The following is a 24,198-nucleotide window of genomic DNA, read 5'->3' on the forward strand; positions in this document are numbered from 1 at the left end:
GCAGGCTTTCATAATGTATTTTGGGGGGTCTGTGGGGAAAGAGGAATGAAATGAAATGAAAATGGAACAGTAAAGAGGTGGCATTTATTTCAGCACTTTGTACATTTTATCATAGCTAATGATTTATCGGCAAGAGCCTTCCCAAAACCTGGATGCGGGTGCTAATTGAAATTGATTTAAACTAATGTCTTGAGCAGGGCTTTTTTCAGCGGGAACTCGCCAGAACGGAGTTCTGGTACCTCTCACCTGGGCACCATTGCCATTACAGTGGTACCTCAGGTTAAGTACATAATTTGTTCCAGAGGTCCGTACTTAACCTGAAACTGTACTTAACCTGAAGCACCACTTTAGCTAATGGGGCCTCCTGCTGCTGTTCTCATCCTGAAGCAAAGTTCTTAACCTGAAGCACTATTTCTGGGTTAGCTGTAACCTGAAGCGTATGTAAACCTGAGGTACCACTGTATAAGAAAAGGGAGATGCTCATGGTGAGTTCCGGCACCTTGTTTTCTAGACAAATAGCACAGGTCCTGAATATGTTTACAAGTAGAAGTCCCACTCAGTAGTCCCACCATGTTCAGAGGGGCTTATCCTCAGGTTGGTCTATATTACACCCTAAAGTATACAAGCAATCAGTGGACAATACAGAACAGCACACAAGTAGAGATTTTACCAACGACTAAACATTTTTTTTATTTAAAAGAAAAAAATAAATACTGCAGAAACAATAACCAAACATACAAAGTGACGGACATATGTTAAAAAGTGAGGGTGTCTTGCTGAAACAGTTAACTTATTTTTCTTTTTACAATACTTAAATACAGAAAGCACTTGCCAGCTTTTTTTTTTTTTTTAATACTGCCTTAAGCATACCATTGCATCAATCCAAAGCATATTATGGTGGCAATATATCTGGAATTTTTGTGGAAATAATACTTCAAAAATGAAGCATTTGAGAAAAATGCTTGCATTCAACAAGTCCTAGAGACACCCTCGGCAGAGTTCTGCTGTGTCTGCTAAAGCATAACAACATCTGCAAACTATTTTCAAGATTGGCTTAGTGGATGTAACAATAGTCATCAGTCAGTGAAAAGGAATTTGACAGAATCTGGGTCACACAAGTAATGTTTAATGATCACTGTCTGGATATACTTGCATTAGACCTTTAGGATTAATGCAATATCCAGTTTCCACTTGGGACCCCTTAAAGGCTCCGCTGTTCTTCAGGTTCCTCCTCCCCCTATTTCCTCAGAGTGCTCATTACAAGTAAACAGAAATGTGTAATAAGAGACAGTCATCCATATGCAGCCATTTTAGAGATGCATCATAATAAGAGATAATTGGGTATGTTGGCTCATGTGCTAACTTAAAAAACAAAAAGGGAAAAAAATGAAACAAAAAACAAAAACACCCAGTATAGAATTGTAGAAAAGTCATAGAGCAGAGCAGCACTTATTTCCTTACACAGTGCTGGGTTTGGCCTCCTTCACACCCAAGGAGCAGCTTAGGAGGACAGTAAGACTAAAATTCCTTTCTAATTAAGGACCTTTTTATAACTAAATCGTAGCACCATTTGTTTAGGTCTTGCAACAGGACGTCCATACAGTATACAATTGCCTTATGAAGAAGTCATTCAAAAAATTGACTTTCAGGCCACTATCAAATTTCTCATTACAGTCACAATGGAGAAGAGGAAGATTCTGTGTTTGAGAACTACTCTTAACAGATATTTCTTCAGCTTCATTCCATATAATTAGAAGCTTATGAAGGCTATTTTATTACTGATTTCTTTAATTTCTTCCTTCTCTAGTTGCCTCAGGGAGAAAAAAAGATTTTAAAGCCTCTTTTAACAAAGCGTTTTCCTCTGGATAACCTATATTTCCTATTTCTTTAACATAAACCAAGAGGAAAAGCAATCATATTCTCTCTTTTTTGGTGGGGGAGGGAAACCAAACAGTCTCAAAGGGTCAAGCTTCACAATGAAGGGAATAGGAATATCTTGACTTTCTTTTTTTTTTAAGCAATGTTTTAGATTGTAATCAAAATCAAAGTCGGTATTCAAAAAATAGATCTAAAAATAAGTATCCTCCAGGACATCATTTCTTCAGGTGCTACCAATCCTTTCACTTCTTTAGCATATTCACATAGTTTCCTTCGTATTTGGTATTTCATCCAAGTAACATTGACATCCCTTCAGAATCCATCTCTTCCCACTGCTTCCTCTACATACCAGCTCCCCAAGTACAGTTTCTTGCCTACGGAAGGTGAATCATCGCCTTTTATCACTGGCATGCCCTTACAAGAGACCATTTTCACTGGGCACTTCTCGTTGAGTCTTCACCTATCCCACCCAAACACAATTGTCCTTGCTACCTCCATTTAAGGAATCAAAATCCTTCACATGACTGTGCAGCTCTTCGCTTTGTCCTTTCGCAGATCTGTGGTGACTGTAGAAAGTTCCGGCCGGCCTGGCATGTGTGAAATTCGTTTAGTTGCCCTCTGAGACTTGTTCCGCTTAACATTTTTATTTGTTTTGTTCACACAGGCCAAGGTAGCAACATGGAAAATGTCCCTTACGCTGTTTTCTGACTGCAAGGCTGAACATTCAATGTATGTGGCTGCTCCAATCTGCTTGGCCATGTTTGCACCCTGTGGAGGTAGAGGAGAATAGATTAGATTACAGGCATCAACAGAAATCCAGAGAGAACTAAGACAAGCCATATAATCATTACTCTGGGATGCTGTTTTAGAGATAATGCTTTGAGGAAACATCAGGCAAATAAGGAGGAGAATCCACTGTCCTTATAAATACAGAAATCAACCTAGAACTTGCAGATTATTGGCCACACCAATTTTAAAGACTTTCTGCATTGGACATGGAGACCAAGAGCATCTTCAATTTAAGCACCCACAACCCCAGCTTACAAAGTAGCCTTACAAGGAAGGAACTGAGGAGTACAAGCATAGCTGCAAAAATATATCTGATCTATTTACCCTTTTGTTTTTGACCTGAAAGGGCATGTAGGGCCAAGCAGAGGTAGCCAACATGGAGCCCTTCAGATGTTGTTGGCCTCCAATTCCCATGAGCCCTAACCCACATGGATGTCAGGGTTCTATATCCACAGCAATTCATAAATTTAGGTCAATGGTCTCAAGTACTGGTGGTGTGTCTTTGTGGCCATCAGCAATCCTAGGCTGGTGTTCCTGCTAACCCGCCCCACCAGCAGATCTCATGCAAGGTCATTCACACCTCTGGAAATTTCCAGAGATGAGGACAATAATTCCCTCTAGCAGAGTTAGTACATGTGGGAATGCAAGACCAGCAACAACTCCTTACACAGACCAGATCTTTGTGACACTTTAGCCTTCAGTGGGTTAAGGAGTTTGCAAGGACCTCCCTTGCCAAGGAGGCTACTTTGCCTTATCTGATGTGGTTCAAACCACTGCTTATGCAGTAGATAAAGTAGAGTTTTAGGTTTGGGTGTCTGCCATCCCCCCCCCCAAACACAGGTTGAATAGTTTAATGTGTTCAGATTCTGACCTACAGTAGTTGACTTTAAGAAACCCCCACCTAGTTGCAGAAGAGAAAAATCCAGCCATATGCCGTCAGGTGACCCCACTGAATTCGGTCTCTAAGCTCCCTTAAAGCAACAGACTGGAGCCCTTCAGAAACTAGAAGTCTATGCTAGCTGCAGGGTTTCAAACATCAGATGGCATCTGTTCCATCTCTAAGCAGGGCCAGTTTTATGCCAGAGGCAAGCATACAGAATAGTTTGACCTTGAAATCAATAGGGCTGACTTCCAGATAAACATGGCTAGAATTAAAGTGTGTGCCTAGAGAACGTGGTGCAGGTGCATCAAGGGGAAAGTTATTTGTCAGTCAAAACGTTCAATTCTTTTTCTAAATCAATAGGATTAAACTTGGGGGAGGGGAACCCTGTTTACCATACAAATCACGCATTCTACTCCCACCTTGCTATTTACCACCCCACAAAATTACCAAAAGCTTTCAAAGCATAGATAAGGAAGTCAGCCACTGCAGTTCTGGATAAGATAAGAGAAAAACAAAATGCTACAGGGATTTCCTGTGTAGCACCAGAGTTTTGGGGAAAACGCCACTTAACTAGAACTTGGACTGTCTAAAGATTGAGGTTGTACAAACAAAAGGTTTGCCACTGACATTAGGAAACGCCTCGTGTACTTTGTCACTGTACTACATCCTGTCAAACTGAGATGATTTGGAAGACTTCCAGAAACCATAGGCTACTGGATGTTCAGAAAAGCAGTTGGAATTTTGGGGACAGGCGCAATCCTCAGACACACAGCCTTGTGCAAACTTTTTAATGGAGGGAAGGGAGGGGGGAATGGGGATAAGAGACTCAGTCAACATTAATTAAACAGCCTGTCTAATGACTGAAGTGGCAATCAGAGGGTTTTGGATTGGACTAGTCAATTAATTCCCAGTGAGTAAAGTCAAAAACATTTTGTTGGAAACCACTGAGGAGAAGAAGAATGGAGGAGTAACCCTGCTTCATATATTATAGAAAAACATTATTTATAATCTACAAAAATGCAGCCCTTGGAGGCCAACGTTTGCAGCTATGGAACGTACCAGAAAAGCCTTGAATCATGACTATTACTTGGAAGCCACCATCCAAAACAGAAAGACACTGTGTCTTTCTTGTCCCTATTCTAGGGACGGCCTATTCTGTGGTGTTCTAATGCTGTTGGACTCCAACAACAGCTTCAACAAGCATGAACAACATCTCCCTCCCTGGTGCCACCCTCTGTGCCTGACCAGAGATAAAAGAGCACAGACATCGTCGGGCTGTGCCCTGTATCCCCACATCGGCGAGGTGGTGGTCCAGAAGATCATGATCGGCCATATCAAAGGCTGCTGACAGATCTAAGCGAATCAGCAGTCCCGACCCACCTCGGTCCAGTTGTCACTTGACATTAAAGTGTACAATCCTTGTGAGATGTGAAAAAGAAAAGGGGGAAGCCCATAACATTCTATACAACTAGACAATTCTATCAAAAACAGGGACCCTGTGAAGAAATGGGACACTGAAGCCCAAAAGAACCCACCCAAATTTACTCAGAGGTAAGCCTCACCAATTTCAATGGAATTTTCTTCCAGTTAAGTGTGCCTTAGAAGTGGGCAGACTGTTGGTCTTACACAGGACTGATGTTTATGGAGCTTTACAAAATACTATGTAGCTTTCATGTCATAATCCCATGGGGAGAGGAAGGCATGCAATTACTTTTACATAAATGTCCAGTTTCAAGTTTGAAGAGGTATACACACTCGCAGTGGTTCTTTTCAAAGAAAAAGAGCAGTTCTGTTTTATGGCTTACCAATACAAAAGGAAACAAAGGTTGCACTCTTCCTCTCTAGAGAGAGAGAGAGAGCAGAACACATTAAAGCCACGTGGACCTATGGCTGGCTTAGTTATCCAGATTGAACAACATAGGAAATGGGTGGAAGAGGAGCAGAATACAGACAAATGTGGATGGAGCATAAACTGCAGGGTATGCTGTGTCTAGTGCTCCCTATTCCTTACTGGGGAGAATTATGGACTCCCCACTAATGAGGAGAGGCGCTTTCTTCATCAGCCTGATGCAATACCAAGTATGAAGTGGGACTATGCAACAACACTAGCACTGCTCAGCACCCACTTTCCTCATCTTGACTGAGTCACAGGAACATTGGAAGCTGCCTTAAACTGACTTAGACCACTGATCTGTCTAGCGCAGTATTGTCCACACTGGGCTGTGCCAACGTGGTGTCCTCCAGAAGTCTTAGACTACAACTCCCATCAGCCCCAGCCAGAATGGCCAATGGGCAGGAATGATGGAAGTTATAGTCCAAGACATGTGGATAAGCATCTGCAGGATGCCAGGTAGGGTGGTCTAAACTGACTGGCAGTGGCTTAGCAGGGTTTTAGAGAGAAGCCCTTCCCAGCCTTAGCTGGAGATGCTACTGACTGAACTGTTTGCTTAAGAAACATATGCTCTACCAGTGACCTACAACCCCTTAAGTCAGTAGCATACAGCATCTGATATAAGAAAAGTACAGATCCCAACTGCTGATCACCAGCAGTGATGAAAAGTGGTGTAATATAACCAACACTCTTTGCAGCACTGTGCCCCAAGGAGGATTTGAATGAATCAAGTCAGAAGTGTGCATCATTCATTAACAAGCAAAACACGACATAGCACTTACCTGATCATAAGATACTGGTGTTTGCCTATGATTGGACAGCTCTACTAGTGTACTAACATCCGTGCGCAGGTCAGACTTGCAGCCAACCAGAAGCATCTTGGTGTTGGGACAAAACTCCTGGATTTCACCTTTCCACTGTAAAAATAGTACAGTGTTAGTATCCTGCTGCCATAAGAAACACTGAGGCGGCCATCTAACACAATGAGATGCTTTAAAGAATCATGCTTCAGTTGTCAGCTGTACTACAGTGAAGCACTAGAAGGAAACATTTGGTGTAGCACTCCCTGCAGATTTTAAAGTGAACTTATTTGAAATAAACCAGTGCAGCAATCCTTCAAAATCTACAATTTTGATGCAATTATTCAGTTTAAAATAATGTACTTCATCTGAGCTTATGTATACTTCTGTTGTTTTTTAAAAAAATGTTTATTGTTTATTTCTTGTATTATGAAAACCAGGAATAAAATATTCTTTTATAAATGAGGACATCCATCCCTACCTGCCTACAGATAGGCCAGCTGCCATAGCATACATTACGTTTTCCCTCCCTATGACTCATTCACTCAACTGACTGAATAGATATAATCAAGGGAGTTTTCTCAAAGCAAGTTTAAACAGCTGCCCAAATGCCAAGTTACAAGCAGGTCTTACAACAAAGGAGAAGCATATAATTAGATCAAAAATATGGTCTTAACCCATGTCATACACACAGATGGTATATAGTCCATACTGCAGGGAACTTAAAATGTGAAGCTTAAACCTTGAATACAATGCTATCTACGTTCTTTCTCCAGGTGCAGAGGACTAGCATGTTAAAACATCACAATTGCCAGAGGGTCACATGAACAGGAATTCTAGCATTCAAGTACATTGCAGGGCATAAAAATGAATGCAACTCAGCAAAGTAGACAATCATGGACAAACCATTGAAAACTGAATTAATGTTCACTCAAGTCATGTGCACTTCAATGCATGGAGTGAGGGGACGAGACAATGTCTGTAGACTACCATTTCTGACCTCCAGCCGAAGCTCTGTATCCTACCCATAATCTACTGGCCTTACTAGCTGGGGGAAATGGGTTTTGTAGATCAAAACATCTACAGGACACCAAGCTGGGGAAGGTCTTTGCACATACCATTTACATGTATAAAGAGCTCTGTGCAATCCCACATTTTCCAGGTTTCCCAGCTGCACAGAAAATATTTGCAAAGGGCTGCTTATATTTCAGTCCCAATGAATTCACTGGGACTTAGCGACAGCTTGCTTTGCTTAATTGCACCCTCTGCGTACACCACTGTCTCCAGCTGATGGTCTGCGGCTCACAACTGGGTCATGATCCACCCTAACTCTGCCACAAACACCTTATGGAAAGATATGGGAAAGTCTGATGCGACAGAAGCATAAGGTAATAATTTACAAGTCAAAAGTGCTTTCTGTTGCAGGCTGAAGTTATTAATGTATTTGGAGCCTTGAGAGAGGTTGAGGGTCAGTGACGCACCCCAACACAAAATCAACAATAGCACTACTGTTTGTTGTGTTCCACAGCAGTTAATCACTGCAATACACTTGCGACATAGGAAGTAACTAAAGCTGAGTTCTAGGGACTTGCTTATGTTGCTCCACAAGTCAAACTGTTAGCGTAGAATCTGAACTTTTCTCACCTTTCCTGAGTCTACTGGGCTGCACCTCTGTAGGTCATATTAGGCCTACAGTTCCAAAGTTTTGTTGATGTTGGCCATGACAGCAGTAAGCAGGGCATGAGTAATGTTTGCTTTAACCTCTTTGAACGGTGGCAGGAAGTAAAATGTGGAAAGGGAATTAAGAGCTCTCACTATTGGAGAAGAGGATTATTTAACCCCTTCCCTTCCCCAAAACTTGCCAAGGCAAGGAGGCACCAGCTGATCCCAAGGACTTTGTTCATGCAAACAGTAAAGATTATGGCAGCCATTTTCTCCAGAAACCCAGGAAATAGTGCCCATGTCTGACAGCATCCAGGGCTGTTGAAGATTCTTCTTGACAGCAATCTAACCTGAGCCTCATCTACACACGGCACCCTTCCATTTATGCACATGACCTCTTGGTCATCCACTAAGAACCTACAAAGAGCCCTTCTGGATCAGATGAAAGACCCAGCTAGTCCAGCATCCTGTTCTCACAGTGGCCAACCAGATGCCTATGGGAAGCATGCAAGCAGGGCCTAAGTGCAACAACACTGCAATTCCCACCAAGTGGTATTGAGAAACATACTATCCCAGAGGAAGTATATATATATTACTTTTGAGCTTCTGGTGGATATCCTCCTAATTAAATCAAAATCAGCAAGGATTGGCTCACTCATGACTACTGAACAATTCAAACTCTGGTTCTTCTTTCATTTTCAAGGGGAAGTTGCATCAGAAGGAAGGGCGCACGCCTTTAAGAAGTATGCAGCAAAATATGAAAGAGGTGGGCAGAGTCAGTCTTCATACTGTGGCACACCAAAGAAGAATTGACCTCTGCTCTGACTTTAGGAATTAGGTCTGGACCAGAGATCTTCTCCTTGTGTGGCTGAACAAGGATCATGCGGATATTGGCTCTTTTCACTTGCTAAGTGCATGAATACTAATTATATTGATCAAAACAGTATGCCAATAATTGTGCATCCTGTCTATATACATTCAACTATGAAGCTGAAAAGTAAACTGATTGGATTCCATCTAACGACTTATCAGGGATGGGGAAACCTGTGGACCTGTAGATGCTGTAGATTATAACTCCTATCATACCTAACTGTTGGCCACGCCGGCTGGAACTGATGGGCACTAGGAGTCCATCTGGAAGGTCGCTGGTTCCCCATTCTGGCCCTATATATTGTCTACTCTGATTGCAGTACCTATCCAAATGCCATTGGCCAGGGAGTTCATGTAACTGTGTGTCAGGGATGGGAAACCTATAAGCCATCAAGATGTAATTGGGTTCCAAATCTCATCAGCCCTGGCCAGCATGGCCAACTGTCAGGCAGGATGAGTGCTAAAATTCAACAACATGTGCAAGGCTGCAGTTTCTCCACTCCTGCCAAAAGTCTATAATTAGGGATTGAATCAAGAGACCTTCTCCAAGGAAATCACATGCTGCCCCACTGAGCTAAGAGTTCCTTCCCAAGGTACTAGAGCCCAAATCCCCCTCAGCACAGGGATTTGAATCTAAACCTTAGAGAAGGATTTTGAAGTGAAAACCACCTTTACCCCATGATCAACACTTGCCTGGGCCAACACACCTGAAACCTGGGGGAGTAATGGACTAATATTTTTAGCCTCTCAGTTGGTTTGCATAATACTTGGGAGTGCAGCAATAATCAGCCTGGCTTTTACACTTCAAGATCATATATGCAGATGGCATCAGTGACATATCCTAGCTCTGCATATACATTTAGAGTTATTTTCCATCACTTACCTTTTTCAACACACTGTCAAGTGTTTCTGGACGGCTTATGTCAAAACAAATTAAGACGGCATCGGAATCTGGGTAGGAAAGTGGGCGGACATTATCATAGTAAGGAGACCCTGTTGAAATAAGTGAGATCATGTTATGGGCGGAAAATAAACATTATGTATACAGAGTTAAATGACGCACCCTAAGCGTTCCATCCATGCCTCTGCTATATTTCCCTTTGCTTCCTCACCCACTTTTTCAAGATCTCGCCACCCGCCAGAATCAAGAGTGCTCCATATCCTCAGTAGGTTATTGTTAATTTAGGTCAGCTTCAAGCAAATTGGCACCATATTTGTGGTGGCTACCATAAAGCTTGGTACAGCAGATCACCACGCGTGTCAAACCATGACCATGCAGGCCTTTCCCATACTGATGTAAGGCTTTCTTCTGGCCAATCCATGCAGCAGTGATGGATGCACATGTTGAGCTGCTGCTTAGGAATGAGTTACACAGATGCAGTTCTGAGCTTCCATTCAAAGGTCAAAACAATCTGAAACTCTTCTGATGAGCCTGGATTATTAATGCATAATATGGCTAGAAAATAAGGCTCCCCAATCTCCTAACTTTGAGCCAAGGTCACCTAGTAAAATCTCTTTTTTAAGCAGTGCTTTCTTATTCCATTTAGAACAGATGTGGATAACCTTTGGCCCACCAGATTTGGCTAAACTACAGCTCCCATCATCCCTGGCCATTGGCCATGCATGCTGGCGCCAATGGGAGCTGTAGTTCAGCAACATCTAGAGGGTGAAATCTTTCCCACAACTGATTTAGAAGGACCATGGCAATACAACATCATGCCTAATTATTGTATCAGTAGCTACAGATGTAAGTTAGGCCCAGTTGTTATCCCAGAACCTTTCAGAATCTGTTTGAGTGTTGGACCTGCACATGTGATTAGGCTCATTCCAAGTCAGGGTAGATGTGCTTCCTGCAAAATGCTAGTTTTTACACAACCACTTTCAATAATAACTAAAACCAGTAATCTATCACCTTCAGCAAAAGGAAAAGACGCATGCAAGGAAAAACAGTAGTTGCCTTTGCTATGAAGAGCCACACTGGTACCCGCATAATTGGTAGATCTTGTCAAGGGTTAACTACCTGCATCTAGGCAACAACACAAGGCAACACACCTAGAGATTGGTCCCTCCTGAGGAAAAAATGCCTTTCCCTGCCTTGAGCTGTTTGCATAGTTGCAGGAGTGCACAGACAGGTTTGCACAGCCTCTGACTCAACAAGTCAACCATACACTGCGGTCACCATGGCTTAATAAGCCTCCTATTTGTGCTGCCTGCCTGGAACTTAAAGGGTCGCGATCCCTTTAATCCCAGGATGACCTCTTCTGGATCAAGCCAATGGTCCATCTCATTCAATATCCTGTTTCCCACAGTGTCCAAGCAGATGCCTCTGGGAAGCCCAAAAGGTCCTCCTACTGCTCCCTGGCGACTTATAATTCACTTGCAGAGAAGAATCTCGACCAGCAACCACTGATATCGGGGCCACATTCAGCTCGGTGTGTCAAACACTGCGGAGACTCAGTATAAATAAGTCACCACTATTACGCACAGCCACAGCCCACATAGGTCCCATGGTGTCTGGCAAAATACATTTATATGTAATTATTAATATCCTCTGAATATATTACATCAGGAACATTATCCGCACCAAATATCAATTAGATCTTTGCAGCTCTCACAGTTTAATGAACTGCTAGAACCTGTAACAGCTAATTAGAGGGGATTTCTCTTTTGGTATTTACGTTCAGCATCTCCTTGAGAGCCACTGCCTTTTTGGCAGCTTCCGGCAAGGCAAAAGAGCTTGCTGAAACAGGCCATCTCTTAAGGAACTCTATGGCTTATTTTAAATGACCAAGAGCTCTCTACCAGGAATCCAGAGGAATAGAATTCAAACTTATCAACATTTCAGGTGGGACCTGCAACCGCGTAAAATGCTCCTGCCAACCATGTCATCTTCTAGGATGCGCTATTACACATCACCTGGGAAGGCAGGCGAACTAACGCCAGTGTACTGGAAGAAGCAAAGATCACCAGTGTCGAAGCAATGATTCTTCAACATCAACTTCATTGGACTGGTCATGTTGTGTGGATGCCTGATCATCGTCTTCCAAAGCAACCACTCTATTCCGAACTTAAAGATGGAAGGCGTAATGCTGGTGGTCAACAAAAGAGTTTCAAAGACTCTCCCAAGGCAAACCTTATAAAATGTAGTATAAACACTGACAACTGGGAAACACTGGCCTGCAAGCACTCGAATTGAAGAATCTTACTTGGCTATAAGTGATCGCCAAAGAAGAAGATGATTCCATTCCTGCACCACCACCAGTTTTTTCCTCTGAAAAGTCACTGTTCCACAACCACTGAGCATGCTCTGTCCTCACTGGATTATTATTGGGGGTTCCCACACACTTTTTTGTAGTTCTCCAAACTTTGGAATTCCCCATAACCTGACAATCCTGTGAGGTGCTGCCCATTTTGGTTGCACAAGAATCCACACTTGGGAGAAGGGAGTTTACGATTTATGTACAGGATTATTGGAACCACATTAGGTGTGTTAGGAAAACACTAGATGGTCAGGTTCACCCACTGGGGTTGGGGAAGCTGGTTGTATTCAAAATCTCCAGGATTTAAATGGATGAAATGAAAACAGTGCTTTGAAGGGCTGTACAGAAACAACGATGCAATCGTATTAGAAAGACGCTTGTGTGCAGGTTCCTCCTCCTGGCAAAAGAAGCTCCTGCTGTTTCAGGGTGTAGTAAGGTAAACAGCAAAAGGAACTCGCCTCAAAAAACAGACCAGCTGGGCAGCTAAAGACCACAAGGAAAGAATTTGAGGAATGCTACTTTTGAAGCAAACAGGAACATATGGGCTGAAGCCTTGGCAAACAGAAGGTGGTCTGCTCAGTCTGAAAGTTTCCTCCAGATTCTCCACAGCCTTGAATCACATGCCTGTGTATTGCTACTGATAGCTTCAGTGCGTCAGAAACCTATCGTAATGCTCATCTTTCAGCACAAGAGTTAAACGTGCAACAGGCTATTTAAACCTCTGCAGGAAGTGGAGATTTCCTTTTTCCTAGCACAATATCTGATTTCATGTGCCTTGTCAAAGCAGGCACGGGCAATGGGTGAAACAGCCTCTCTTATCGGTTCTGCAAGCAGCCATTAACCTTTGGGCTGGGTCCCAAGAGCCAACATTTGTCAGGCTGCAGTTTGGACAACACTGGTAAAGGCATACTTTCTCAAGGAACTAATGGGCCTGGGTCCATTTTATTACTGGGCCAGTACTGCCAAGTGACAGCTGTATTGCGGAGGCAGCAGCCTGACGTTATTGGACTCCAATTCCCATCAGCAAGGCCAGTGGGATGAGAGGATGGAGGTTGTAGTTCAACCATGTCTCAACCACTGGTGTTGGCTACCCGTGCTGTAAGGTATTCTTGCAAAACATGCAGAAGTCCATCTGCCCACACCTGTCTATGGAAGCTAATTTTATTTTATTTTTTGAGTTCTTAATCTTTACAAACCCCCATGAGGATTACTACCGATGAGGCTACTATTGGGAAAAGGGAAGTGGACATTATCCATGAGGACATGAGATGATTTGTCTGTCTAGCCAGGCATTGGTTACTCTGACTGGCACTGGCTATCTGATTTTTCAGGCTGGAGAGGTGCTATTTCCTGTCACCTGATCCATTTAACACTATCAGTGGCTTAATAAGTAACTAACTGAAGCCTCCATGCACTCCTCAATTCCAGATAAAGGGGTGAGGACAGACTACAAGCTTTTGCCTTTGGGTTGCGAGCTTACCAAAGACCTGATGGATCTTGGTCTGATGCAGCTTATGTTCCCACATATATGGTGTTGGGGAATCTGTGGCTCTTCAGTTGTGGTTAGACTCCAATTCCCATCAGTCCCAGCCATCATGGCCAATGGCCCAGAGTGAAGATGACTTATAGTCCAACCACATCTGGAGGGCCACAGGTCCCCTAATTCCTGTTCTTGTGCATCTCTTAAAGTCAACCAAAGAATTTCATGGCAAGCAGAGATTTTAAAGCAATTCTTCCAGCTCTAGTGCTCCATCTACTGCACCAGATTGGCCCCTGGTGCAGCATTCCATGTGCTAGATGACCTCTACTAATTTCAGAGTGTTAGGCAGGTGTAGATCACATTGCAATTTCCACCCACAGCTATCACTTAGCTCTAGGCATAGTTGCCACCCTCCTTTCTCATCAGAATATTCTGAAACAGGTATGGGCAGGATAAGGCATTTGCTTTTAAGGATCATTAAAATTTGGACAGAGACGTTGCTTGCTCAAGAGAAGAGTGAAGAGCCTCACCCAGGAAAAAAAATTCCTTAGACACATACCTAAGTGCTCAGTCACCACTCCTCAAGAGGTCTATCGCACCATATATGCACATGCATACGTATGGCATGCACTTATACCAGTCGGATCTGTGATTACACTTACTATGGACAAAAATTTCCTGTTATTACAATGCAGCATGCTAAGACAAGTATATGAAGCTTTCACATAAATGAGACAAGCTGCCATTCTTCTCTGGGAAAGAATGCAAGGGAATGAATGGGAGGCTTTAAGTGCATCCTTTGAGAGTTTGCAGAATTCAGATGCTTCACAAGAAATGTGTTTTCTCTCTTCTTTCAAACAAGCAATAGTGGGATCCTTTATCAATGCCCAAAGAAGACAGCCACTCAGAACAAAAGCCGAGAGATAGAATTCAATAGGGCATTTCATCATTCCAATCTCCTTACCAGAACAAAATCCTCAGAGCCTGAGGAATCTTGGGAATGCATGTCAAGTCTAAACAGACCCTTTTCAAGGCAGCTCAATAGCATACTCTGTTCAATCTTTCTCCAAGATGGTCTCAGAAAATGTGAAACCATGCTCAACTAAAGAAAACGAGCAGATTGACAAAATCACTGTGACTTCAACAAAGCTTCAGATCCAGATTTTGTGAAATGCATACCACACACGCATACCTTTTTCATCCTTCTGCAACCTGGTGCCCTCCAGATGTTGTTGCTACTATAACCCATACCATCCCTGGGAATTGGGAGTCCAAAACATTGGAGGACACCAGGTTAGGAAGGCTGATTTCTAGCCACCTCTAAGTTTGCAGGAACTGTGAGTATGGTTTCATAAGAACATGGTAACAGTCCCGCTGGTTCAGAACAAAGTCCTACCTAGCCCAGCATTCTGTCTTCACAATGACCAATCAGATGTCAATAGGAAGCCCACAAGAGCAACAGGAATGCCATGATAGGATTTTGACTCTAAAAGTATGCTTCAAAGTAAGCCTGTGCTACTTGTGTAAAAGTATATATTAGCCTGACTCCATGTGGACATTTAAAGCAGCTAAGCGCTCAAAAAATGCAGTTTATAATCCCATAGACAAGACAGGAGATGAGCAAAACTCTGCCATTACACCTTGCATGAAAGTTGCCAAAAGGAAGCCAAGGAGTTACAACATCTCCTGTCAAAATGGAGCTTTGGAAGTAAAGATTGTCCACTCTGCTTGCTAAGTTGGTGGCAATACCAGGCTGCAAAGGACATGCTGACGCAGCATAACCAAAAGTTTTGGCTTAAGTTTATGTGGCTTTTCACTGAGAAATTCTATTGCATCATGTCTGATGTGATCTCTGTTCAAAGTACAGACTTCTTGTTTGCTAACAATAAATTCCCCATCTGCTGGGGCTCTGTAAACTGTTGTTCTGTGTGGGGACTAATAATCTCTAACACTTTTTAGGATCCACAAACTACAACTCCAAGGATTCCTTGGTGTTTTTCCCCTCATGCAGGCTTTGGGTTGATTACGGCAATGATTTTGATGATGAGAGAGGTTGAAATATCACACTATCACTTAGAACAGTAGAAAAGTCTGTCACTACCATTTGTTACAGACTAATGTCAGATCAGACTTAGTGACAGCCAGCAGTAACTTGTGGTTGATCTTTGTGTCAGATATCTGCCCATGACCCCGGGGTGAAAGACTGCCTCAGCATGTCCCATACCAATGCCCTAAGCTGACCAAGTTTTCAATTTGCATGTTCATCTCCGAAGTTTACAAGTTAAATTCAAAGTACTTGGAAGTCGCTCTCCCTAAGTAGCAGGTATTTGTTTTACAAAGTAAGGCAGGGATGGGGAATCTGTTGCCCTCCAAAGGTTGTTGGACTCCATCGTTCATCAGCCCCAGCCAACATGGCCCATAATCAGGGATGCTGGGAGCTGAAACATAAAAAAAATCTGGAGGACCACAGGCTACCCATCTCTTAAGTAAGGCTTCTCACATTCCAACAACCGACTCCATGAAAGTTTTAAAGTGAGATCCTAGTAATTTCCAGCTAAGGAATACTGGATTCAGGGTAACTGAGTAACCAGTTACTAAAGGCTACAAGAGGAAGAATGCAATTCAGGGTTTAATTCATTTGTCAATAATAAGCACCCTCTTTATGAGGTACACCAAGATTCTGGAACGTATACAGAACTCTTCAGGGGATCAGACAGTTTTGTCTGCTCTATATAGAGTGAAAGACACACAGTGAGCCTCAGAACCACAGCAAGCTCAACTCATTAGGAATCTGTGCCACTCTTTGATACTCTTGTTGAGAACGTCCATCCCAAGTCCACATTTTCAGGTTTCCTTGATATTCTGCAATTCATGAAGTATTTGGGATATATAGTTAAGCCCATAAGATGGCTGCAACAGCTTCACGGTTTTATGGTGCACCCATGAAATTTGAATTATGTAAGGGAGTCAAATTTTAATGAGGGAAGATAAAATATGTGTTTCAGCTTTGATAGGATATTCAGCAGAAGCCAGACACAGGTAAATTGTCTTTATGGATTCCATTAGACAGGATCTGAAGAAGCTATGAGTAGCCAAACATTATTCTGAAATGATCTTGTTAAAAAATGAACTCATTTACTGCTGCTGCATGCCATATAATAAGACTACAGAATTATATATGATTTTCTGCAAATTATTCCACAGCTGCTGTGAAGGGGGAGAGGGTGGAAATCAGATACATACCCAGCCCAATTGCATTAATGTGCAATGCTCAAATATTTCTCCATCTAAAGATTTAATACCAGTATACCCTCCCCAGGAAAAGTCAAGATATTTCAGGGGTGCAGAATGAAAACATCTTGCAAAGTCATTCTTTTTGTGGGTATCGTTCTGTATACCATAAGTGATCCATCTGTGCCACAAGGGCACAGGCAGGAAGAGTGTGACACAACACGGACCCAATTGCAGAAAGAACCCTAGGCCTGGCTGTGGCAAAGAGATGTGTGCTTGCATTTCTACCAGACTTTTGTACACTGCCTGCTCCCCAGCTTGATAAACTAGAAGTTAAACAAGCTGCTGGCGAGTGCAAACATACTACAGAGTAGCAAACTCTCAGAATGTGTGGCATTCTTGTTAAAAATGTGGTCACCATGCTGTAAACCAGCCTTGGACAAACTCCCAAAGGATCTGAAGGGCACCAGGTTGATGAAGGCTAGAAGAAACCATTCAACTTATTGCAACTTGCAGCTTCAGTGGCGCCTGTCTATTTTAGCTGGGATAGAATGATATCACAGCTTCCACAGGGTTGACTCTCTAGAGCAGCCTCTCTCCACCTTGGACCCCCAGATGTTCTTGAAGTACAAGTCGCATCATCCCTGACTAGGATGCTGGCTAGGAAATGGTGGGAGTTGTAGTCCAACAACAACTAGAGACCCAAAGTTGAGAAAGGCTGCTCTGGAGGAAGGAGTATATGGATTGCCATTCAAGTGTTTAGGGCAAAGCCTAAAGAGATTTTCGTCTTTGTTTACTGATTTCTGGATCTTTGCTGTTGACCTCAGTTACAGTAAGACCAGAATTACTTCTCCAAATGGATGCATTTAAAGTCAAACAGCAATTAACTTCAGTTAATGGGAAACACTAAACATTCAGAAATGTTCATGCAAGACAGGTGATGATTTAAAGGAGATATACTTGTTTAATGGGGTTAACACTGGAGACTAATAAACTCATATGGAAATGTCTTGGGAATACCACTATCAAATTAAACTAGCATCTAAAAAAAAAAAAATAGTATTTCCTAAGTGGTATCATTAAATGTGGGTCATTATTTCTATGTGGTTATTCTACAGTAGAGACATTCTGCAGTCACTAAACTGTAGGATTTCCAATACTATCTTTCATGTGTTTAAATTATCTTATTTTGTCCCATTGCTCTATAAAAGCATTGCAAAAGGTAAAGGTTAAGGTACCCCTGCCCGTACGGGCCAGTCTTGACAAGACTCTAGGGTTGTGCACTCATCTCACTCTAGAGGCCGGGAGCCAGCGCTGTCCGCAGACACTTCCGGGTCACATGGTCAGCGTGACGAAGCTGCTCTGGCGAGCCAGAGCCGCACACAGAGACGCCGTTTACCTTCCCGCTAGTAAGCGGTCCCTATTTATCTACTTGCACCTGGGGGTGCTTTCAAACTGCTAGGTTGACAGGTGCTGGGACTGAGCAACGGGAACGCACCCTGCCGCAGGGATTCGAACCGCCGACCATGCGATCGGCAAGTCCTAGGCGCTGAGGTTTTACCCACAGCGCCACCCGCGTCCCGAGAAAGCATTGCAAGAGTGCTGCCAAAACTTTAAATAATGCAAATCCTTCCAGACAGACCATCTAGAATAGCTTAGTTGTTTTACCCTATTTTGCTCTTCCAATACAGTTGTCCCCAGTTGTCTTTGATAGGAAAATATCACACTATATTGCTCATAATTAACCTCTGCAACCAACTCAGCTGTTGCAGATCTGACCTACTTAAGCTATGACACCATACTGGAAAATGAGGACTTTTGAGGCCAAGCCCAGATCTTGACTTAGACTAATAAGACCTGTCTTTTAAAAAGGGTTAAGAAACTGCCATACAGTAATAATTCCAACTCAATTACAGCTGATCTTATGTAAACAATCTACAACAAGGAAACAAACTCAGAGATGGCAGATCATAAGATCTGAGGCCCAGATAACTAGGTGTCCAAATCTGTATTTTGATAAATAACCAATACGTTGAATTACAGATCATTAAGAAGTGTCTGTAAAATACCAAACTAATATACTGAAGGCCTCTTTGAATCAATTTTCATATCCTGTCTAGAATGTGAGGCTATGCCTTGGTCCATGTTAAGCCCAGGAAGAAAGAATCCCAGATCCAGTATGGTGTGGTGGTTAGTGTGTTAGACTAGGACCAGGGAAGCTAGGGTTCAAATCTCCACTCATCCATTTGGGTGATGTTGGGTTAGTCAATGTCAGTCCATCTAACCTTCCTCACAGGGTTGCTGTAAGGATAAAATAGAGACGATAGAACCAACCCTTGTTGGAAAAGTGGAATATAAATGTAATAATAAATAACTAAGTTTGGAATAGGCAGAAGAATCCACTTTGAGTAAGTCCCAGTGGCAAACGTCTGAAGGAATGAGCAAGCAAATGTCAATGGCAGTCTAATCCCATACATATTCACATAGAGTAAGTCTCATTGAGTTCAATGGGACTTTACTTTCTGACCATTATGCAAGATACAAAAAACATAGATTAAGGTCAGTCCTCATGCACAAAAAAATATATTTAAGAAATAAAGTCTTGCAGATGTGATAAATCCCCCCTCCCCCTTTTAATTCCTTTGCTGCTCCCTCTTCATTTCATGTTCATTCTCCTACTAAGGCAATGGGAGGCAGGGGGGGGGAGAGAATTTAATTTGGCTTTATCACAGAAGAGTGAAAAAGGCAGCAAGCATTCCCCTGTAGGAGAGAGAGAGAATGAAAAAACCCCAGAACTGCCAGCCTTCACAGCTGTCATCCACATCTGGAAACATGCATTCCAGTGATGCCAACAGCAGTAATGTTCATGTTAAGGCTGCCAAGGCAGAAAGAGCTTAGCTGTGGTTTCTTCAAAAGAGCTGTACAAGTGTTGCCAGATTTACAAGACAAGCAGAGTCTTGCCACTTCAGCCTTTTATCGCCTTCAACGTGCCTTCCTCACAGGACACCCCTTTGTGTGCCACAAGCAGATTTTGTGCTTAGGCTCTTGCTACTGGCAGGCAAGTAAAATAAAAGAAATCTTGTCCATTTCTTGAAGTTACTGCAAAAGCCATTAAGTAATTCAACTGCGCTTTTCATTCTGCTGTGAAAAGTGTGTGTGTGTGTGTGTGTGTGTGTGTGTGTAGGGGGTATCTTCTCCAGCTCCATTTTGCTTCTCTGCCCTGGGATGGATGGCTTCTAGGTTGGGTGGTCTGCTCTCTTCCTGCATTTGGTGACAAGAGACAGCACTCACATTCCCTTGCTAGCTGCTCTCAGCACCCTGTACATTCCTTTGTCTCCCTCTCCTTGGTCGCCCTCTTGCACTCTGCCACAGAGTGTTCTTTAATCTGTCATAAACGCCAGCGAACAAAGATGATTTTAACTCTCCCCCATTAAGCACGGTGCTTTATAGCCCTCATCTCTGCCAATGGATTATCTCTGCAGGAACTTAAAAAACAACCCAAAAAACTTAACACATTTCATATAAACTAGCACAAGAATAGGAAATTATGTCCTTAAGAGAAAGAGAGTGCTCTTTGGAAGAACCTACTATATGCTCCAAGTCCTCCCCCCAAAAGTCTTTAGAGAACAGATGGGGAAAGTGCAGCCCTCCAGATGTTGCTGGACTGACTCCAACCAACACCAGCTCCAGCCAGCATGGCCAACAACCAGCAATGATGGAACTGTAGTCCAATAACATCTGGAGGACCACATGTTCCCCATCTTAACTTCAAAAGATACTAGCTACGATGACTCCCATACACTCATTTCCACCATAAACCAACTAGCATCCTTTGGAACAGGGAAGGCCAACTGGCATCCTAGATATGGCTCCAAGGCCATTATAATCTTGGTGACCCTACCAAGAACCTTTCCAAGTTGTAAAAAGGTGCAAAAAGCTCCCTTTGGGATGCTCTATGTCAGGAGCAGCCAACATGGTGACCTGTGGATTCTGCTGGATTCATCATCCCTGACCACTGGCCATGCTGGCTGGCAATGGCAGGAGTTGGAGTCCAGCAATGTGTGAAGGGCACCATGTTGGTGACCTCTGTTCCATGTAATGCCATGCTTAAATGTTCTTCTCCACAAAGGAGGCTCTTGCTACTAAATGGGGCTAACTTTATTATTATGGAGCCAGCCTCTATACTAGCTTTTCCCAACCTTGGACTACAGCTCCAGTCAGCATGGCCCAGTGGTCAGGGGTGATGAGAATTGGTGTGCAACAATATCTGGGTACCCGAGGCTGAGAAAAACCGCTCTAGACTACTATCTGGAGTGGTTCCCAAGGTTATGAAACTTGGCCACAACTGCTATAGAAGAAAATGAACATTTGTCCCTCAAAACTGGATTTCTTAGCTGATCCAAGCAAGTTGTGCTTTTTCTTCATTTCCCCCCAAATCAAGGTTCTACAAGACAGTGGCTGTGACTCTTATAGGAAAGGCAATAATGACTTGAACTACATGGCCAGCCGTCAATTTGGAAAGGAGGTGGGTAGCATGGTACAGGAGTAATAGTAGAAGAACACTGCTTTCTTTAATCAAACAAGACTTGGGAAACTGAGCAACAGAGGACAGCTTTTGCAGGCAGAAGGTTCCAGGTTCAATCCTTGTTGTCTCCAGGAAGGACTCTTGCCTGAAACCCCCAGGAGCTCCTGTTAGTCAATGTAGACCAGTGTTTCCCAAACTTGAGAGTTGTAATCCAAAGCAGCTGGAAATCCATCATCCCTAGCTAGCAAGACCAGTGCTCAGGGAAGATGAGAATTGTAGTCCAAAAGCAGCTGGAGACCAGAGTTTGGGAAACACTGGTGTAGACAATACTGAGAAATCAACCAATGGTCTGGTATTAAGACACTTCATCTGCCGCTAGTCTCCTATACCTACTGTACCTACAAACAGGCAACATAATCAATGAACATCACAACCACTACCAAACTCCAGTTTTTCTTTCTCACTCGCTTAACTTCCATGTCTTCAGAAGCTTTCTCACCCCCTGCTGGTTTTACAGCCAAATACTTCCAATGAGTAACTTTACTTCTCATTATGCTGAGTTGAAGGCTTCCTATGCATGGTGGTTTTTTTTTTGGGGGGGGGGGATATTTGGAACACTTAGAAGCAGATCCTGAGGAGGAGTGAGGACACAAGGAAAACATCCTCTCACACTTAGGCATTTGTGTAGCTGCTAAGCTCCTTGTTTCTGTATAATCACATATTACCAAAAGGAGAACACATGCTGATTTTCGCAGCAGCGGCGACAAATATTAAAATGAAAGGCTCATGATAGGCCATAATAACCCTCTCCCATCTGTTCAGTTAATTATCCCAAGAACCTTTATAGAGTCAAGCCGGGAAGGGGAGTTAGGTAAACATGATTGTCTCAGTCTCACCACAATGCAGAAATTGTTGCAATTAAAAAGAGGGGGCAGGGAGGGAAAGGAGTCAGGTTGCATTAAAGTCCATTAAAGTAAAATAAAAAAACTAAAAGGCAAGTAGTTACATCATCTGCAGGGTGTTAACAACAGAGGCTACAGCAATGGCTTGTAATTATATACAAACCAATGTGAGTCACCAGAATGGCATGGAAACAGAACAGGCATTCCTGCGAGCAAGAAAATCCCTTACCAGAAGTATCCCAGAGACTGAGTTCTATCCTTTGTGTGTCTATTTCAAAACTGGCCGTGTAATTCTCAAACACGGTGGGGACGTAGTTCTGGGCAAGGAAAGGGAGAAAACACAAATAGTAGATTACCATCTCTTGAATGTTTGCACCGCGTATCAAACACATCTTTCTTGTAAATTTGGGGGGGGGGGAGAGACCACAGAGATTTCAGCCTAAATTGGCCCCTCACCCTTCTTAATTCTTTAACCATTTCCTAACTACTGAGGGATTGGACCGTTTTCACTGAAAACCAACAAAGCGTTTGAAAATAGGCAACTTACACCAGCGGGATGGGCTCGTGAATTCCAGCGCGGCGCTGAAACCCACGACCTATAAAATACGGAAAGATCTAAGAGCTTCCCTCCACCACCACTGGGCGCGAGGCTTGAACCGGCGCTGCCTCAGTGAATGGGTCTCTAATTCGAGCGCAGAAAGAACGTTCGAGTTCTATCCCGCATTCCACGCGTGGCTCACAATAGGGCACGAGAGAGGGAGGTCGTCTTAAAGATGCTTTATTTTTATTTTTAGTGATTCCTGTGAGGGTGGGGGGTTAAGCATCCTGGGATCTCTTCTGTGAAAACGGTCTAACCCGCTTTAAATTGGCTTCCCACAGATTTAACAGATAGCGCTGAAAGTTAACTTTAACCAAAAAGAAATCACAGCGCTCCTCTTCGTAAAAGAACCACGTAGCGCTAAATTCCTAGAACTCAGACAAGCGGGTCCACACGTACCTCCGGGAAGCAGTCCTTGGCAAAGACGTGCAGCAGAGCCGTCTTTCCGCACTGGGTATCCCCAACCACGACTATCTTGCACTTCACGTTTTGATTAGGATCCATGATCGATTTGCTGGATAATTTCTGGCTGGCTCTTCTTTCCTTCATTGAGGTGTCCTTAGCCCTTCCCCCCGTCTTCTCTCAAACAAAACCAACGAAACGGCACGATGGGGAGCAGAAACCAAGAAAAGCAGAAGAAACCGCGCGGTTCGCCGCCGTGCGCTCGACAAGTCCTTTCTCTCTCCCCCCTGCTGCTGCCGCCGCCGCCGCCCCCTCTAAAGTTCTTCCTTCCCTCCTAGCAGGTCCGGCTGCTTGCAAACTGCTTTGTTTCACTCCGCCCTGCCCGGATTTATATGCCCCGCCGCCTTCCAATCCGGAGCTCAAGGAGAGAAAGTAAGCGATCCGCCTCTTGTCCTTTTATGGAGCCTTCAAAGCGCGGCCAAGGAGGCGCCTTCGGCCGGCTGCGACGCGCCCTCTAGGGGAGAAAAGCCACCTGGAGCAAGCGGAGGGAGAACTTCGCACAAGGAAGGAGGAAGCGGCTTCGGTTTGTTTTAGCTGCTGCTGCTGCTGCTGCTGCTTAGAAACCCAAAGGAAGGGCGAGAGGATGTTCTGGCCACGAAACTCGCTCGATCGCGTTCCTTGAGACAGACACTTTCAATGAGGTGTAGTAGAATCGATAGCCTTATTTATTTTTTGACTGCCGGGCTTAACAGCATTTTGTGGCAAAGCTCAGCCCCGGCAAAAATCTTTTTTTTTTTCCAGTCGCAGGACTGAGCCCAGGGATGGGAGAAGCAGGCGCGAGGCAGCGTTCCTCTGGTCGCGTGCAGAGTGCATGCCTGCCCCATCCTCACCAGTGAGCAACTGCAGACACACACTATCTCTCTCTCTCTCCCCCCCTCCCTCCCTCTCCCCCACCCCCTACTCTCTCCTGCACTCCAGTCCCCAGCAACACTTTAATGCAGGTATTAATGTCTGTGGGTATGTGCAA

General features: G+C 43.6%; 1 protein-coding gene across 1 annotated transcript; it reads right to left on the reverse strand.

Moving 5' to 3' along the window:
- Positions 1-664: 664 nt before the first annotated feature.
- On the reverse strand, positions 665-23,535 carry RND3 (Rho family GTPase 3). The gene is made up of 5 exons (XM_081168013.1): positions 23,169-23,535; positions 22,401-22,488; positions 9,657-9,766; positions 6,224-6,358; positions 665-2,646 (listed from the first exon to the last, which is right to left on the reverse strand). The coding sequence occupies exons 1-5, from the start codon at positions 23,316-23,318 to the stop codon at positions 2,395-2,397; spliced, it is 735 nt and encodes a 244-aa protein (XP_081024139.1). The 5' UTR covers positions 23,319-23,535; the 3' UTR covers positions 665-2,394.
- Positions 23,536-24,198: the final 663 nt, after the last annotated feature.

Source organism: Podarcis bocagei, assembly GCF_964188305.1.
Source record: "Podarcis bocagei genome assembly, chromosome: 1".
NCBI lineage: Eukaryota > Metazoa > Chordata > Lepidosauria > Squamata > Lacertidae > Podarcis > Podarcis bocagei.